We start from the raw sequence: 11,146 nt of genomic DNA, 5'->3' as shown, positions 1-11,146 counted from the left end.
CCCCGAAGCCCCGGAGGGTACAGCTGAGGTCCCCGCCCCCCGCCCCCCCCCCGCGTGCCCGAGCTCCCGCGGCCGCCAGGGCAGGCGGAGGTAACGCGACCGAGCACGCAGCGCCCCCCGCAGCCTGCACCTGGGGCTACACCTGCGACGGCGGCCCGTTCGCTGCCGACCGTCGTCCCGCGGGGCGAGAGCAGCAGGCCCGGGGGCGCGCGGGGGAGCAGGCGGCGCTCGAGCCGCCCCGCCCCGCCCCGGGAGCCGCCCCCCCCCCCGCCCGCCTGCGATCGCGCCCTCGGGCCTCTCCCGGCGCCCTGGCTGCGGCGCGCGCGGCTCGGGGCTCGATTGGTGCTGCCTGGGCGCGGCGGGCGCCTGCGCAGTGGGCCGGCCGTGCGCGCGCCGAGGCTGCGGGGCCCGCGGAGCGTGGTGGCGGCTGCTCGCCCCGGACGGCCGCGCCATGGCGGAGGAGGAGCTGGAGGCGCTGAGGAAGCAGAGGCTGGCCGAGCTGCAGGCGAAGCACGGGGTGAGCGCGCCCGCCGCCGCCGCCGCCGCCGCCGCGGGTGGAGCTCGGGCCCTCCGGGCGCGGGGGCGTTGGGGCGGCCGGGCCGACCGCGTGCGGCCTCCCCGGGCCGCCCTGGCTCTCGGCCTCCCGGCGCCGACCGCCTTCCACCCGGGCCGCCTGCGGGCTTCGGGGGTCCTGGCCGGGCGCGAGCGGGGCGCGGCGGGGGCCGGGGAGCATCCTCGCTGACGGAGCGGAGGGTGCGGGGAGGAGCCTCCTCCCGGGGGGGGGGGGGAAGCGCTGCGGCGGGTGACGAGGGGCGGCTCGCGGGAGGAGGGCCTCCGCGGGGGAGGGGCGGGGCCTCCGCGGGGAGGGGCGGGGCCGCCGGGGGTTGTCTGCAGCCGAGCTGGGGGGGGGAGGGGGCGGGGCCGCCGCCGGGGGTGTCTGCAGCCGGACGGGACCGGCGGCCCCGCGAACCCCGGCTCCGCGGCACCGGGGACCCCCCCCCCGGCCCGGCTGCTGCTAGATCGCGGGGTCCGACGCTTACCGAGACGCGGTAGTGAGTCGAAACCGTTCCCGCGGATTGCGGGGAGGCCCAGCTTTTCACGATCTCTTGAAAATTTGATCTCGGCCCCTGCGGGAGCCTAGAAAGTGTCAGAAACAAGAAAGTGGTTCCTAGTTGTTGTTGTTGTTTTTCTTTTCATTTTAAGTGAGATTACTCGACTAAAAGATGTGTGTCTCTCCCCTCCCCAGGATCCTGGTGATGCAGCCCAGCAGGAAGCAAAGCACAGGTAGGGGCTGCAGCTGTGAACTTTTTGAAGGGTGGTTTGCCCTTTTTTTTTTTTTTTTTTTTTAGTTATTTTGATAGGCATAGGAGTTTTGCAGGTTTTTCTGGGGTAGAGGTTTTTTATCGTCGAGGCCACCCACCCCCCCACCCCCTCCCACCCCCGCCATGATCATGGTGTTTTCATGATTTGTTAATTAAAGAAACGTGCATGGGGATCCCTGGGTGGCGCAGCGGTTTGGTGCCTGCCTTTGGCCCAGGGCGCGATCCTGGAGACCCGGGATCGAATCCCACGTCGGGCTCCCGGTGCATGGAGCCTGCTTCTCCCTCTGCCTGTGTCTCTGCCTCTCTCTCTCTCTCTCTCTCTCTCTCTGTGACTATCATAAATAAATAAAAATTTAAAAAAATTTAAAAAAAAAAAAGAAATGTGCATGTAAGGAACTCCGCATACTCACCTTGTACTGCAATTGCTGATTGATGTTTGCTTCTCTGCTGCACTGTGATTAACCTTAAAATGAGTCTGATAATAGGACTGCCCCACAGGGCCGCGGGGAGGATTACACGGGCACGGGCACTGCGCCTCACATTTATGCTTTATAGGCATTCACTGTTACCTTGTTCTTACCGCTCTTTTATTCCCGACACATGGCAGGGCAGCTCATGCATGGCAGACTTTGCGTGAAGACCCAGTTATCTGGGTTTTTTCTTCTTTCTAATTGTAATTTTCAAAAATAACGCGTAAAATTTTCATGACAATTTGTTCCCCTTTTTTTATAACGATTTTTAAAGAATATTTTATTTATTTATTCGTGAGATAGAGAGGCAGAGACACAGGCAGAGGGAGAAGCAGGCTCCATGCAGGGAACCCGAAGCGGGACTCGATCCCAGGACCCGAGGGTCACACCCTGGGCTGAAGGCAGCGCTAAACCGCTGAGCCACCTGGGCTGCCCTTATAACAGTTTTTAACTGTGACGCTTGTTATTTATATTCTCATTATTTAACAAATCTTTAGAACTTTTTCATCTCTTTTTTCAACTCTGTGAAACTCTGTACTTACTTAGGGAACACCACCACGTGTTCCCCTCTTTGCATCGTGTTGCCATTTAACTCATTCATTCAGCAACAATATATATATTTTATATTTAAAGATGTATTTATATATATATTTAAATATGTATTTATTTATTTTAGAGGCTGAGTGCACATGTGAGTGAGGGGAGGGGCAGAGGGAGGGAGAGAAGGCCTGAGCAGATTCTCCTCTGGGCTCTGAGCCCAAGGCGGGGCTCAAGAAACCATGACCTGGAGACCAGGACCAGAGAGCCAGGACCAAGAGGCGGATGCTCAGCCACTGAGCCGCCCCCCATTCAGCAGATATTCATTGAGCACTAGGTCTGGGGCAAGCACTGTGCTGGATCTACAGAAATGGGCAAGGCAAAGAAGGTTCCATCCTTACATGGCTTGTTAGTGGGAGGGTGGTGCTAAGAAAATGCAAATACTACATGAATTTCATTGATTCCAAGGCGTACATTTTTTCGCATTTTAACACAGATTGGGATATGTCTCCTATGCATCACTCTTGTCCTGGATTCTTCCAGAGAAGATTTATTTTTGTTTCTACCATCATCACTTGGGTACATTTCTAACCTGAGACCTTTTAAAGTTAAATTCTGTGCCTGAGATTCCACTTCCCCTCAAGCAGCCTAAATTGAGACAGCAAACCTGTAAGACTAAAGCTTGAAGTTCAAACTCTTGTCTTCCACTCAGGGCTGAGGCCGACGCCTCCGTCCGTCCGTGCTGTCCCTTTCTGAGCCGCTGGCAGTTACTCTGATGCCCCAGCTTTGAGTGAGGGTCTCCTACTAGACTCACCTGGGGTGTTTTTTATTTTTTGTTTTGTTCTTAGAGGTACATAAAACTATGGTGCATCTTACAACTGATGGCATCTTAGATTCAGTAAAATACAGTAACGGCTGTTCGTAGCAGGGTTGAAGTACTCAGGAGCAATAAGGAATTGGCCTGTGGAAATGGGCTGTAAGCCCTGTCCCTAGACCTTTTCAGGAGGGGGTGGTTAGGTGGTACAGCCAGCCCCAGCTCCTCTTCTGAATCGGCCAGGGGATCTGCTTTTGTCTGTGTTGTGTATTAAGTTCCCTAAAGGACTTCATTTGGGGGAAAAATTTTTTTGCTGCTTAAATAAAAGTCTGAAAACCACTGTCCTATGAATCTGAACTAGTTCCCGCTTGAATAGGTAGAAAGATGCAAGGATAGTTGCAGGGTTATAATTTCACTCTCTCTGCCCACTCGAAAAGTGGTACCGAGAGTCCGAAACCTTGGGCTCAGCCTGAGTGGCTCAGCTGGCTAAGCGTCCAGCTTTTGCTTTTGGCTCAGGTCGTGATCTCATGGGTTGTGAGATCAAGTCCCACGCTGGGCTCTGCGCTCACCAAGTCTGAAGATTCTCTTCTCTTCCTCTGCCCCTCACTGCACTTGGGCACGTGTTGTCATCGGCTCTCTCAAATAAATAAATCTTGAGAAGAAAAGAAACATAGGGCCTGGTTCTAGCTTGGCCATGATTACCTGTGTCCCTGTTAACAGCTTCCCTAGGTCTCAGCTTCTTCAGCTCTAAAAGTACCACACAGATTAATCCTTTGGTCCTTTAATTGTCTGGAATCTCACTACAAGTTTCTCGGACTTCTCACACACTGTGTACTGAATAAATGTTGGTAATGGTGGTTGAACTAAAACTCCCCCCTGAACTGTGAAGGTGTAGGTCTAGTCTACACCCACCCACATAAAATGAAGCTGGCTTTTGAGGGCAGAGGTGGACTCCTCTTGCTGAATATGGTGCTGCCACCTGCACAGTGCCCGCTGTCGGGCAGTCCGTGCACACGGCAGTCTTCCTTCCGTCTCGGGAAACACGGGGAGAAGTTCTGTCTGTCCGGTAGGAATGCTGACAGCATAGTTCTAATTTTGCTGACCTGTTTTTGTTGTAGGGAAGCAGAAATGAGGAACAGTATCTTAGCCCAAGTCCTGGATCAGTCGGCCCGGGCCCGTTGTAAGCATCTTGTTTCCTTTAAGTTGTTTCTGTAACATTGACTTGAGTCAGTTGAATAGGCAGTGATCTATGAAATCATGGCTAATTCTGGATTAAATATGGTTTAACCTAAAAACACGACGCAGATAATACTGCAGGAAATGTGAAGTTTATAAATCTAAAGAAATATATTTAAATCATTATCATCAACACCAGGTCAGTTCTCTGTTACCAAGGAGATGATCTCCAAGTGCACGTTAGGTCAGATTTACAAGAAACAACTCTTAAATCGAGTCAGCCACAAAATGTTGCTGGCAGTTGATGTGGGGGATGGAGACTTAGGGGGGGTTTATTGTCTGTTTTAGTGTACATTCATAACTTTTCATAATACCAAACCAATGAAGGAAAACGTAGTAAAACAAGCCAATCAGGACGAACTAGGAATTTTGTATTGTAGCCTGAAGCGCAGTGTAGAAGCATCATGAGGTGGATGATCACGATTCCGTATGTGTGGTATTAGAGAAACTGTGTTCCAGAGGGCAGTCGTTTAAAAAAAAAAAAAAAAAATTAAAGAGCATCTGGCTTAGAATCTGAGGACCCAGGTTTAATCTTGGCTCTGGCACGGCTGAACCTCAGTTTCCCCTTTGTAAGAGGGGTAATAGTACCATCTGCCCACCGCCTCCGTGAAGTGCTTTGGAAATGCCACTGCATAGTTTTAAGTCCTGTAAGTGCATTTAGTTTTGACTCCTTCTTTCTCTTTTTAGTAAGTAACTTAGCACTTGTAAAGCCTGAAAAAACTAAAGCAGTAGAGAATTACCTCATACAGATGGCAAGATACGGACAACTCAGTGGGAAGGTAAGCCTGGCCTGCCTTGAGGCGGTTCTACCTCTTACCTAACTTTATCAAACATCTTTACAAGGTCAGCTTCATTTTCTGGTTACAGAAATTCCTGGTGACTATTTCAGTGAGGCACTTAGACAGGAGGGAATCGTTGTATCTGCCATAAATCCTAAAAGATAACTGATTGCCTTTCCTAAAACCCTCTGCTGCTTCCCTTCCTGGTGTTGTGAGTGATGGGCGTGTAACCAGGGACCGTTAGGGTCAGCATCCAATTGCTTCTGCACTGGAGGCAGGTTTCTCAGTGACACCGACTAACGTCCTGCCAACGATGGAAGTTAAGCTTGTTTTGCAAATGAGGAGGTGCTAAAATTTCTGGTTATTACGTGCGCTGCTGTGACGCCGTGATGCGTGTCTTCTGGTGAGCCTGACCTTCCTTCAAGATCCAGATGAGCCCCACCTGCACCTGCTGCCTCCACAGCCTGCGGGAGTCATTCTGCCCTGAACCCCTTAACGCTGAGCATGCACGGGAGACAAGACGACTGCTTCATCTTTTCTGAGTGACTTCTCCTGCACTTACGCTTCTCCGGGGCAGACGCTCTGTTACGGGTCTCTGTGCCTGACCCTTAACAGCGGTTGGTGTAGGTGGTTGTCCGCTGGTGGTGATGGAGGTGTTCTTAAACGACGGGAACCTTGGACTCTCCTGAGAAAGCTAATGTCGATGGGTGCTTACCTTTCCTCAAGTGAGCCTCGCAGAGCGAAATTCTTGTGGAACAAACTGCTAGTTAGACCCTCCCATCTTGCCTTTCCTTCCCTCTTGACCTCTTCCCCCACATCCCAGAATGATTAAAACCATTGTCTCCTGAGATAAACTCTTAGTACTGTTTTTCTTTCTGGTTATCCTAGGTATCAGAACAAGGTTTAATAGAAATCCTTGAAAAAGTAAGCCAACAAACAGAAAAGAAAACCACAGTTAAAGTAAGTGTCCCCAAATGCTCGTGGCAAAAGAAAAAGATTGCTGTTTTAAGTGTTAAATACACACTATATCAAAACATGTTTCAGCCCATAGACATTTCCATTTTGTGAAAGTTCGGGGAGAAAGTGCCGAGGGGATCTGTCGTTCCCCCTCCCCCCGTAGACCTGAAACATTAAGCTGTTTTAAAGACCTGGTGTCTTGCTGTAGTAGGTAGACCTTGCTGTTCTCAGAGTCTGAGTTATGCCTTATTAAACATGTTATGACATTCACTTAATTTCCCTCCTCCAGTTCAACAGAAGAAAAGTCATGGACTCTGATGAAGAGGACGATTATTGAAATTTAAGATGTTTAGAGACTGGAACTTAATGGAACAGTTCTAAGACAGATAATACTGGGTAGAAGTGGAGATCTGATTGTTTACTTTGTTTATTGTCTAAATGCCTTTTAAAAAAAATAAACTTGTTATGCAAAATAAAATAACTCTTGGGCAGAGTTGTTTGTGTATCATAGCTGAATGAACAGAAGATCTGCATTTTGAATTTTTTCTTTTCCTACCAAGTTCTAAAAAGTGTGGCAGCGTGAACCTCGTCCTTTGCAAGTGTGACCTTAGCCTTAGGAAGATGGCCTTCGCAGAAACTGAAGCGGCTTACTCTTCACTTAAGAAGAAAATAGCATCCAGTAATATTGTGGTAGTTAAAACCCATGGATTGAGAGGAATCAACTCTAATATCTAACATCTTTCCAAGGCCTAGGTTCTGAAACCAGGCAAACGGTTTTTCTTCCTGAAGGTATAGTACTTATGTTCAGCCTAATTCTAAGAAAATTCTTAGCTTTGGTTTCATTTATAATCTGCTTTTCAAAGGCACTGAGACCAAATGATGTGACAAGTATCCCCCGTGTACCTAGAGTGATGCTTGTGTTGTAGGAGGTTACCAGGCTAACTGGGAGATACTGGTGGTGATACCTCAACGGTAACAAATGTGGGTGTAAGAGGAAGTGCCTTCTAGTGATCAAGTCCAGATGAGACAGTTGAGCAGTTAAGACATTTTGGTAGAAATATTCTGAGTTCTTCACAGATAATAACTTAACTGTCATCTCTTCTGTTGGGCTCTCCACCCACTAGGTTTTAAAACTTGGGTGAGGGATCCCTGGGTGGCGCAGCGGTTTGGCGCCTGCCTTTGGCCCAGGGCGCGATCCTGGAGACCCGGGATCGAATCCCACGTCGGGCTCCAGGTGCATGGAGCCTGCTTCTCCCTCTGCCTGTGTCTCTGCCTCTCTCTCTCTCTCTGTGTGACTATCATAAATAAATAAAAAATTTAAAAAAAAATAAATAAATAAAATAAAACTTGGGTGAGTAAATTGACCTGTCAGGTGAGCTGTTTGGTGTAACCTTCTGGAGGTTCCAGGCCAGGAGGAAGTCCGTAACATTCTGAGAGGTGAATAGGATTAGTAGCAGGAAAAGTGCTTTACAGTCCCCATCTGCTTTAGCTCGCATACTGCTGATCTGTGTTTAAACTGTGTATCTGAGAGGTTACAGTTTTTTGAGGCTTGAAATTGGAACCGCGGCCAACGAAGAAAGTCAAGTGTTGGGAGCATCTAGCATTCCTGAATAAACGAACGAGTGGAATGGTTACGTCAATTTTTTTTAAAAGGGACAAAATCAGTCAAACGTTAAGTTTCGCTCGGGGATTTTAAAGAATCCCAGTTACAAGTGAACTTTGCTTTTGGTCTCATTTACATAAAAACCCTGGAGGGAGGCTCAGCGAGTTGTGTTAACATGCTTCCTCCTACAGAATAACCACTGTCCTGACAGCAAATGCCTATGTGAATGTGTTTAAATGGTCAAACCCGTCCTGTCCTCTCCAGAGATACTTGAGAATGGAAGGATAGAAGCTCTAGAAGGTGGAAAAGGAGGGTGGAGTACGTTTTGGCCTCGGAAATGAGGAGTGGTTATTCTGAGCTTCCTAATTTGACAATACTTTGAATTCAAAACATTCTTACACAGAAATTTGGGCATTACCAGTTTGAGTTGTCAAATTTAAAGTGGGAAAGCAATTGGAGAAAAACGTGTTTTTAAAAGAAATCGAGGTGGTCATTTCGGGTGGCTCACCCTTCTGATGACCAGAGTAGCTCAAGAAGCAGCTTGTCCCCTAAAACTGTCTCATTCAAGGTATTTATGTCTCCAGGAGACCCTGGAAACTGCCAATTCGGATGACCCCGCCAAGCAGGCCTCAACCGCAACTCTGACAGTGCAAGCATCAGCCCCATTAACTTCTCTTGACCCTGTTTCCTCCTTTGACAATTTTACCAGTCGGGGCAATTGTTAGAATCAACTAGGAGTAGACCTAAAAGTTTTCAAGATTATATTGTACCACCCCAAAAAATCAGGTGATACCAAATGTGTGTATTTGCAACTTGGCTGTGTTGATAAACTGCACAGGATACAGTTTCCTAATTAGGGTGACCGTGAACCACAACAACCGGCCGATACAGGCAGTTTTGTTTTAAAACTGGTGAAAAGGATGAAAAATAAATCAGGACAAAGGAGTCTGCAAAGCAACCATCTTAACTTCTGTTTGAGCTAAAAAGCTGTATTACATTCATTTTTGTTCTGATTTAAAAGCCTTCGTGATTGCACCTACTAGATTGTCAGGCCTAAGCAGGGGAACGGATAAGGCTCTGCTCTGAATGATGCAGTTTACATATTTAAGGGACATCTAGTAACTGAAACACACACATCCATCCAGCGGGGGATGATCGTTCCATATGCCGAGCGCATGTTTGTAGCAGACAGGCTGAGAAACGCCCCCCCCCCCCCCAATCTCCAGAGCAAGACATTAAAAAAGTACACCATGACACGCTCAAGAATCATAAAGTTTACTGTTTCTTTCCCATCATTTGGCACATATCCAAGGCACATTAGAAAATTAGAAATCATAAATTACTTTGTAGAAAAATAATCAGCCCCTCCCTTCTATACATACACAAGTATTTCCAAGAACATGCACAAAACCATTTCCATATTACAAAGTTATTTGAAAAGGTAGGTGCTCAGGACAAACCCATATCTGCGGCTGTAGACCAATTAGTAACATAAAAAAATAAGAGTATAATCTATAGAAATTTATAAAAAGGAATAAATGGCAATAAGTTCTAACTGAAAGTAACTCTGACCTGGTTTGTGCTGCAAGTTTTGAATCGGAATCAAAAGACTAAGAAAAGATGTGCCAAATCTCTCTAGTTCAGTAACCATCCATCAGGAGTGACATCTAAGGGAGGTTTTTAACGGACGGGGATGTCTCGAGAGACACTGATAACAGGTGCATGTGTGCAGTGATCAAATATCTGTACTTACTCTGTTGGAAGAAAAGTCACACGCAACTTTCCCCACATACATAGCGTAGTAGAGGTCATAAATGTCCTTTTCACTAAAATGAACATCACAATGGCATGTAGGCATCTTTGGGTTCAAGTGCTGCTTTGCAAAGGAACGTTTCCCAGGTCCTCTTGTCCGTTCCCCCGTGTCGCTTTGGCCCGGCCTCCACAACCATGGCACCTCAACTGCTTCCCCGCAGCTTATCCCAGAAGGAGGAATTCTTTCAGCCTGTGGTTTGCTCACTTGTCCACATCACGGAGGTTAGCACCTTTCGTTAGGAGGAGGTCAGAATCTGGTGCCGAAACCTCGCCCAGTAGCCAGGGAACCCTACTGCTTCAGCAGAAACGTTCGCCTGCTCTCAGGGATCTGGACCCCACTGGAACTGGTGTGTGTTCCTTTCCCAGGGAACGCGTGAGCTTAGGAGAGGAAAGACGCGGTGATCGTTTTCTCGGTTGCATTCTTTCCCTCGGCCACAGAAAAACTTTCAGGAACTTTCTGCTCTTCTTGCAAATCCAACAGAAAGCCCTTTTCTCGTTCTCAGCCAGGTTCCCGCTGGGCCCCTCCTTGCCGAGGACCCACTTCTTGGCAGCCGATGTAACGACTGCTATCACCGTTAAGACTGGGAAGCGATATCAGCCTCTGGGGATGTGCCTGGGTTGCCGGCGGAGCCTGGGCTCACGGATACGCCCGGGTCCTCGACTGTGTGTCTGCGCAGCATCCGCCTGTTGGCAGGAACGCTTTGTTTCGGTCCGGGCCTCTCAGGCCGATTGCCGCTTCCTCTGTCAGCAGTCTCAGATCTGCTCTGGTCTGGCAGGTTGCTCTGTCTGCCTGTGACTGTTTGCCTCCCTGGCTGAAGAAACGGTACAATTCAAGCAGTTCATTCGCACTGCACTTTAAACAAGAAACCACACAAGCAAGAACAGTGCTCTTGGGTGCTTCTTGCCACCCAATGTGCCTGGTACTTTCTAGGCATAATTTTCAGCTGTGACCTCCCCAGGGGGACAGTATGGCGTGTGCGTACGCCATGCGTCAGACACCACCTGTCTGCACATTTAATCTTTATGACTCGTAACAAGTGTGCACTAATCGCTGCCCCCGTTTACAGCTGAGGACACGGGATCGGCAAATGGAAGCAACCTGCCTGACGTCCCCATAGCTCACAAGAGAAAAGCACTCGGTGGAACCCGAGCAGATTGCAAAGTTTGCGGGTTTCCCGTGCAGCAACACATCTGTTAGCAAAGTCATGAAAGGTCACAAAGCAGATTGAAATTAGTCGTGTTAACAAACATCGCTTTAGTCCTCTATAAGATTTCGGACTTCGGTATATCTGCTTCAGCGAGCCTATGCCACACAGGCTGTGAAGTCTGCTTCTCGTCAACCGTCATATATCACGAGGAGCAATAAGAAAAGTCACATTTCTGAGAAGAGTCACCTAATAGTACAACAGAATGTAAAGCAAGCTTCTCTGTATCAGCGAGTGGGTAAACCGTGCTGTGGGAGGACGGCCACACGCGGACTTGTCCACAGGAGCAGCTCTAGGCCACATCTGGGGAAGTGTCTGCCCATCCACATACGAACTCGGTTTCTTCCTGACATCACTGATTCTCACACTCGCGGCAGCTGAGCTATTTCGCCAGGTACACACACCGTGCCC

The 11,146-nt window shown here is 48.8% G+C and overlaps 2 protein-coding genes across 7 annotated transcripts in view; one reads left to right on the top strand and one right to left on the bottom strand.

Annotated features, from left to right (window-relative positions):
• The first annotated feature begins 369 nt into the window (after positions 1–369).
• On the top strand, positions 370–6,608 carry PDCD5 (programmed cell death 5). Of its 3 annotated transcripts, XM_055309652.1 has the most exons (6): positions 370–517; positions 1,247–1,284; positions 4,262–4,323; positions 5,067–5,158; positions 6,047–6,118; positions 6,405–6,608. In XM_055309652.1, the coding sequence occupies exons 1-6, from the start codon at positions 452–454 to the stop codon at positions 6,450–6,452; spliced, it is 378 nt and encodes a 125-aa protein (XP_055165627.1). In that variant the 5' UTR covers positions 370–451; the 3' UTR covers positions 6,453–6,608. The 3 variants fall into 3 exon arrangements, with proteins under 3 accessions (XP_055165627.1, XP_055165628.1, XP_055165629.1); XM_055309653.1 differs by lacking the exons at positions 6,047–6,118; positions 6,405–6,608 and adding an exon at positions 5,433–6,012; XM_055309654.1 differs by lacking the exons at positions 6,047–6,118; positions 6,405–6,608 and adding an exon at positions 5,247–5,426.
• Positions 6,609–8,972: 2,364 nt separating this feature from the next.
• Positions 8,973–11,146, bottom strand: part of ANKRD27 (ankyrin repeat domain 27) — a 52,552-nt gene continuing 50,378 nt past the window's right edge. For all 4 annotated transcript variants that reach the window (XM_055309648.1, XM_055309650.1, XM_055309651.1 and 1 more), the window contains one exon: positions 8,973–10,342. In XM_055309648.1, coding sequence (XP_055165623.1) covers positions 10,106–10,342 — 237 coding nt within the window. In that variant the 3' untranslated portion in view covers positions 8,973–10,105. The remainder of the gene's footprint in view (positions 10,343–11,146) is intronic.

This window comes from Nyctereutes procyonoides, unplaced genomic scaffold (genome assembly GCF_905146905.1).
Source record: "Nyctereutes procyonoides isolate TBG_1078 unplaced genomic scaffold, NYPRO_anot_genome, whole genome shotgun sequence".
Lineage (NCBI taxonomy): Eukaryota > Metazoa > Chordata > Mammalia > Carnivora > Canidae > Nyctereutes > Nyctereutes procyonoides.
Note: the sequence above shows the minus strand (reverse complement) of the source record. Positions and strands in the feature narration are given on the sequence as shown.

What these genes read in the sequence shown, in the direction of transcription:
- PDCD5 (XM_055309652.1), top strand. Translation starts at nt 452, where the DNA reads ATGGCGGAGGAGGAGCTGGAGGCGCTGAGGAAGCAGAGGCTGGCCGAG. An exon ending in CAGCAGGAAGCAAAGCACAG is followed by an intron (nt 1,285 to 4,261) that starts GTAGGGGCTGCA and finishes TTTTTGTTGTAG; the next exon opens with GGAAGCAGAAATGAGGAACA. An exon ending in TCAGTCGGCCCGGGCCCGTT is followed by an intron (nt 4,324 to 5,066) that starts GTAAGCATCTTG and finishes TTCTCTTTTTAG; the next exon opens with TAAGTAACTTAGCACTTGTA.